The sequence below is a fragment of the Muscardinus avellanarius genome (assembly GCF_963383645.1).
Source record: "Muscardinus avellanarius genome assembly, chromosome: 14".
Classification (NCBI taxonomy): domain Eukaryota; kingdom Metazoa; phylum Chordata; class Mammalia; order Rodentia; family Gliridae; genus Muscardinus; species Muscardinus avellanarius.
Genome location: NC_137800.1, coordinates 41,997,685 through 42,004,404, shown reverse-complemented (window position 1 = coordinate 42,004,404; position 6,720 = coordinate 41,997,685). Strand labels below are relative to the sequence as shown.

Here is a 6,720-nt window from a genome sequence, read left to right as displayed (position 1 = left end):
GAGACTAACAGACCCTTCAGAAAGTCATCTCTGTAAAGAGACAGAAGTAAGTCCTCTGATTCAGACTTTAGAGCAGTGTGACATTTCTGTAAAAAATGATATTTTATGTGAGACTGTTGCTTGAATAGTCCGTGAAGGATAAAGAAAAGAGGAAACTAAACATGGTCCGTAGATCAACAGATGTCTCTCCTCTTTGAGTGAATTCTGCATTGTCAACCTCAAAAGAGCCAAGATATAACCATGACGTTAAACAGGGTTCTTAATATCAGGACTGAAGCATCCAGCTTTTCCCATGGAGGGAAAAAAAATAATCTGAACTTCCCTTTTAAAAAAAATCAACATTTGATGGAAGAGCAAGACCTCCCCCTAGTGGAAAATGTAAGAATTTGGTTTTGACCATCTAATTTGGGATTTACAAAGTAAAATATTATAATGGATGTATAGAATAATACAAGGAAGAAATGTTGATAATTTGTTCTCCTTCTCTAATTAATGTCATTGAAATTGAAAAAGAAACCAATACTCTATCAGAGAGAGGGAAAGTTAGAGTCATCAATAATACACAGAAATATAAATGTTGGAAATAGAAGAAAGTGAGAGAAGGCGAATTTTTAGAAGTATGGAGAACATTTAGCTGGATAATTAAAGATATGTGTGTACTATAAATCGTCAACACGATATGACTTACTCTAGCAAATTCTTCTCAGTCACAGGCAATCAATGTCCAGGTATTTTATTAACAGCCCTGTGGCTGGCTAATGCAGATTTTTCTAAGTGGTAAAAAAAAAAAAGGGGATGACTGTACTTTTTTAAAGTATCGTTTTTCAAAGGCAAGCAAAGTATTCTTTAAACCATAAGTAACAGTTTCCAAAGAATGATTTTTGAGTTAACAAAATCCTAGAGAGTAATAGATTTGAGCTCTATAATTGTGCTGTATTCTTTCATTATTAGGATCTCAGCACCTATGCAGAGAATAAACAAAAATTATGGTGACATTTGAAAATTCACCATATTCTAGGCACTGGTAAGAGCTCGATATGAATTTTCTTATGTAAGTCCTCAAACACTTCTATGCCATCCCTTTTCTTTTAGTTGAGAAAAAGCATAGCCTTCATTACAGAAGAGACAGACCTGGAAATGGAGCCAAAAAGTTGGACTTCAGAGGTCATATTCTTAGCCTTTCTGTGAATGAAAACAGAAAGTCGGTACAATATGATGTAAATGTAAAGTCACAATGTTTTCAAGAAGGAATGCACATCCTGCTCTAATGCATATCCCATATTTGCTAATGCCAACTTTCAAGAAAGACTGAAGTTCCCAATTTACTGTGAGAATGAAGACTAAAGTGAAAATGAGAAGTCCTAACTTTGTCTCAGCCTTCACTTCACCATCTACCTTAGACAAATCATTGAACCTCCTAAGGAAGAGGCCTGCACCGTTTCCTAGTGTTCCTGGTATTGAAGCCATATGGTGGTATATTCAGGTCATTGGAGAGGTAGTGGTGGACACATCCTAAAGTAGATATGTTCCTTATGTCCACTAAAGTCAACCATAATATAATATAAAATGCAAGCCCAAAGCTCGGTTTAAGAGAAATGCATTTAAGAGAGCATGAGATCGTTTGCTATAACATCCTGGGACTTTATTTTCTTTATTGAATAATATTGCTAAATAGAAGTCTGTTTCCCATGGTGGTACAATTAGCTTTTGGGAAGACAGTTCTTGATTGTGCAGGGTTTTTTTTTTCTTCATGATTGCAAGATAATTAACATCTTTGGGCCCCAGTTTAAAAGTGCCACTAGACTCCTGCACATTTCCAAACACATCTCTAGAGGAAATGATACAAGCCCTGAAATCTTTTTTCTAACTTTGCCCAAACATTGCCACATATGGAGACATCACTTTGAGTTAGCCAGTCAACAAGTACCTATTACTTGCATGGGAGGTTCATTGCACCAAGTAAGAAAGACAGGATTCAAAAATCAAGAAGCCCACATGAGAGGTATCATGGGGTCCCAGTTGTGATCTTGCAGATTTAGAGACCAGCATTCAAATTAGAGAACTACAATATATGATTCCCTACATGAAAATGATAATTTAAAGAAAAACACAAAATGGGATTTGTAGCCATGGTGGGGGGGGGAAGAAGAATACTGGAGTATCACAGGATAGAATTTTTATTTCTAATAATTCATATATAAAATTATAATTAACATCCATGTCTTGTCATCTGCCAACATACTTAGTTTTATTTCTCCCTGTCTTAACTCATGGCTTTCTTTATTTTTCTTGACTATTGCACTGGCTAGAACACCTAATACAATATTGAGAAAAATAGTGAAAACAGACGTATTGTTTTCTTTCCATTCTTAAAATGAAACCATTGTCTCTCGCCATTGTTTGATGCTAACTCTAGATTTTTCATAGATGTTTTTTACCAGGTTAAGAAAGCTCCAGTTTTTTTGGGGGGAGGGGGGTTTGTTTGGTTTGTTTGGTTTGGTTTGGTTTGGTTTGGTGGTGTTGGGGATGGAACCCAGAGGCTTTCTACCTCTGGGCTACACTCCCAGACCTATTTTATATTTTATTTGGAAACAGGGTCTCACTAAGTTGCTGAGAGCCTCACTAAGGAGCTGAGGCTGGCTTCGAACCTGTGCGATCCTCCTGTCTCAGCCTCCCAAGCGCGGGGATTACAAGCGTGCGCAACCACACCTGGCTTATTTAAAAGGTTTTATTAGAAATAGATGTTGAATATGTAATATTTTCAACAGTTTTTTCTACATCTGTTGAGAAAATTATGTAGTTCCCTTTGGGAATCTGCTAATAACTTATGCAAACTGATATTTAAACTTTAAACCAACTTGCACTCCTGAATAAGCCCCACTTGTTCATGACATGTATCCTTCTCAAATATCTTTTAATCCAATGTGCTAGAACATTCACATTGTGCTAGAAATTTTTCATTTTTGTTCATTTAGGCTGTTGACTTGTAGCTTTAATTTCTTTGTTTATTTTTGGCATAAAGGCAATCTTAATCTCACAAATAATTTAGGAAGAATTTTCTGGAAGAGTTTATATAAAATCGGCATTATTCCTTTGGTATTATTAACATACATCAACATATTTTTACTCTGGATATTCATAAAAACAATGAGGCAGACCATTTTATCATCAGTTTACAGACTGTTTATTTGCTGATATATCACAATTTATTTAATCATGGGGCCAGAATTAGAATGCTGACTGTCTGATATTAAAAACCAACTCATAATTGTTTTACATACTAATTTCTGTTACAGTAAAAAATAAATCAATGCTTCTAATAGATAAGTAATATATAATTAATAATCTCATTTAGGCATAGTTGTCCATTGACTGAAAACATAGCAGAAAGAATGAAAGACTCAGGAAGCATCTAGTCTTAAGAGAAATAACAGTATAATAGCATATTAAAATGAGAATGGCTTTTTATCTCAAGTTTAGTAACTTCTCCAAAAGCTCAGAAACAAAATAGCAGGTGCAAAATTCGCAAAAGAGATGGTTGTAATCTGTGTTTATGAGTCTTAACTCACAAGCACTCAAGCGCTTGCAGTTGAAGAGGCTGAAATATTGAAAGTTGAAGAATGGTTTTATTTTTCTAACCACATACTTGGCATCAGTCTAGAAAAGGGAAATTTGAAAAGAACATTGATAGAGCCAGAAGCTTATACCCTACTGTGTGAAAAACAGGGAGACCAGTATTTGGCCCAATTACAAGAAGAACAAGTGCAGAAACCTATCCTGTGAGCTGCCTGCCATATCAGGACAAAGAAAGGAAGCAGCAAACAACACAGCTTATTTTTAATCATTCAGAATGGCAATGGTATTTAACTTGTCTGAGAGCAAAGTGGGTGCTGCAGTTCACCAGGATAGAGCTTCTGAACAGCCCATTCCCATGAAGCCCCCACCCAGAGCAGAGGGACCTAAACAAGCAGACACAATGGACTGTGCACCACCAAGAGAGGGCTTTGATGATCAGTTACAAGATAACAGCTAGAGAGCACATCACCCACGCCCAAGGACTGCAACATAGGGCATCCAAAGAACCCACAAATGTGTGCTTCAAGAAATAAATTCTATTTACATAACCATCAATTAAAAATACTAATGCATGGCTGAGCATGGTAGCACGTGCCTATAATCCCAGTATTTAGGAAGCTGAGACAAGAGGAATGCAGGTTCAAAGCCAGCCTCAGCAACTTAGCAACACCCTGTTTCAAAATAAAAAATAAAGCCGGGCGTGGTGGTGCACGCTTGTAATCCCCGCGCTTGGGAGGCGGAGATAGGAGGATCGCGCAGGTTCGAAGCCAGCCGCGCTGGCGTAAGAGACCCTGTTTCAAAAATATAAAATAGGAAGATTTCCCCTCCCGCAGTGACAGAGCCTCCTGGGTCCGCGGTCGGTCCTCCCTCTGCACCTCGCGCCCAGCAGGTAAATTAACATGGATTTCTCCAAGCTGCCCAAAATATTTGATGAAGATAAGGAAAGCATATTTGGTTATGTGCATGGCGTCTTAGGACCTGTGGTTACAGCCTGTGACATGGCGGGTGCTGCCATGTACGAGCTGGTGAGAGTGGGCCACAGCGAGTTGGTGGGAGAGATTATCCGATTGGAAGGCGATATGGCTACAATTCAGGTGTATGAAGAAACTTCTGGTGTATCTGTTGGAGACCCTGTACTTCGTACTGGAAAACCCCTCTCAGTAGAGCTTGGTCCTGGCATTATGGGAGCCATTTTTTATGGTATTCAGAGACCTTTGTCAGATATCAGCAATCAGACCCAAAGTATCTACATCCCCAGAGGAGTAAATGTGTCTGCTCTTAGCAGAGATATTAAGTGGGACTTTACACCATGCAAAAACTTACGGGTCGGTAGTCATATCACTGGCGGAGATATTTATGGAATTGTCAATGAAAACTCTCTCATCAAACACAAAATCATGTTACCCCCGAAAAACAGAGGAACTGTAACTTACATTTCCCCACCTGGGAATTATGATACCTCTGATGCTGTCTTGGAGCTTGAATTTGAAGGTGTAAAGGAGAAGTTCAGCATGGTCCAAGTATGGCCTGTGCATCAAGTTCGGCCTGTCACTGAGAAGCTGCCAGCCAATAATCCTTTGCTGACTGGCCAGCGAGTACTTGATGCCCTTTTTCCATGTGTACAGGGAGGAACTACTGCTATCCCTGGAGCTTTTGGCTGTGGGAAGACGGTGATATCGCAGTCTCTAAGTATTCCAACAGTGATGTGATCATCTACGTAGGATGTGGTGAACGAGGGAATGAGATGTCTGAAGTTCTCCGGGACTTCCCAGAGCTAACTATGGAAGTCGATGGTAAGGTAGAATCAATCATGAAGAGAACAGCTTTGGTAGCCAACACCTCCAATATGCCTGTTGCTGCTAGAGAAGCCTCTATTTATACTGGCACTACATTATCAGAATATTTCCGTGACATGGGCTACCACGTCGGTATGATGGCTGACTCTACTTCTAGATGGGCTGAGGCCCTTAGAGAAATCTCTGGTCGCTTAGCTGAAATGCCTGCAGATAGTGGATATCCTGCATATCTTGGTGCCCGTCTGGCCTCTTTCTACGAGCAAGCTGGCAGAGTGAAATGTCTTGGAAATCCTGAAAGAGAAGGGAGTGTCAGCATTGTAGGAGCAGTCTCTCCACCTGGTGGTGATTTTTCTGATCCGGTGACATCTGCCACTCTTGGTATTGTTCAAGTATTCTGGGGCTTAGACAAGAAACTAGCTCAACGTAAGCATTTCCCCTCTGTCAACTGGCTCAACAGTTACAGCAAGTACATGCGTGCCTTGGACGAGTACTATGACAAACACTTCACAGAGTTTGTTCCTCTGAGGACTAAAGCTAAGGGAATTCTGCAGGAAGAGGAAGACCTGGCAGAAATTGTACAGCTTGTGGGAAAGGCTTCTTTGGCAGAAACAGATAAAATAACTCTGGAGGTTGCAAAACTTATCAAAGATGACTTCCTGCAACAAAATGGTTATACTCCTTATGACAGGTTCTGCCCATTCTACAAGACAGTAGGGATGCTGTCCAACATGATTGCATTTTATGATATGGCTCGTAGAGCTGTTGAAACCACTGCTCAGAGTGACAATAAAATCGCATGGTCCATCATCCGTGAGCACATGGGAGAGATCCTCTATAAACTTTCTTCCATGAAGTTCAAGGATCCAGTGAAAGATGGTGAAGCAAAGATCAAGAGTGACTATGCACAACTTCTTGAAGATATGCAGAATGCATTCCGGAGCCTTGAAGATTAGAACTGTGATTTCTTCCTCTTCCTCAGCAAGCTCTTAGATGTATATTTTCCTAATTTTCTCATCTCAAACCTTTTGCTTCTTTATTGTGCAGCTTTGAGACTTAGTGCCTATGTGTGTTTTCATTTGTTTTGTTGTTTATTTGGTAGGTCTTATATAAAACAAACATTCCTTTGTTCTAGTGTTTGAAAAGCCTCCTTGATACCTTATCTGAAGTGGTGAATGTAGTAAATACAATACACAAAGGCTACACTACTGTAACTTGTTTGTAGAGAAACACCCTCCTTGACCTAGGTCTGCCCTGTCCTCACCTCCATTAAATTGTGAACCAGACTACTGCATGTACTCCCTTTGCAATGGTTTTGAAACGAAACGCCAGATTTCTACACCTTTTGGCA

At 39.5% G+C, this 6,720-nt stretch overlaps 1 protein-coding gene across 1 annotated transcript; it reads left to right on the top strand.

Moving 5' to 3' along the window:
- Nucleotides 1-4,475: 4,475 nt before the first annotated feature.
- Nucleotides 4,476-6,325, top strand: LOC308273556 (V-type proton ATPase catalytic subunit A-like; the record flags this gene model as incomplete). The annotated part of the gene is given in 2 exon segments (XM_080710739.1): nt 4,476-5,256; nt 5,259-6,325. Coding segments are annotated over 2 exon segments (1,848 nt in total).
- Between the last annotated feature and the right edge of the window lie 395 nt (nt 6,326-6,720).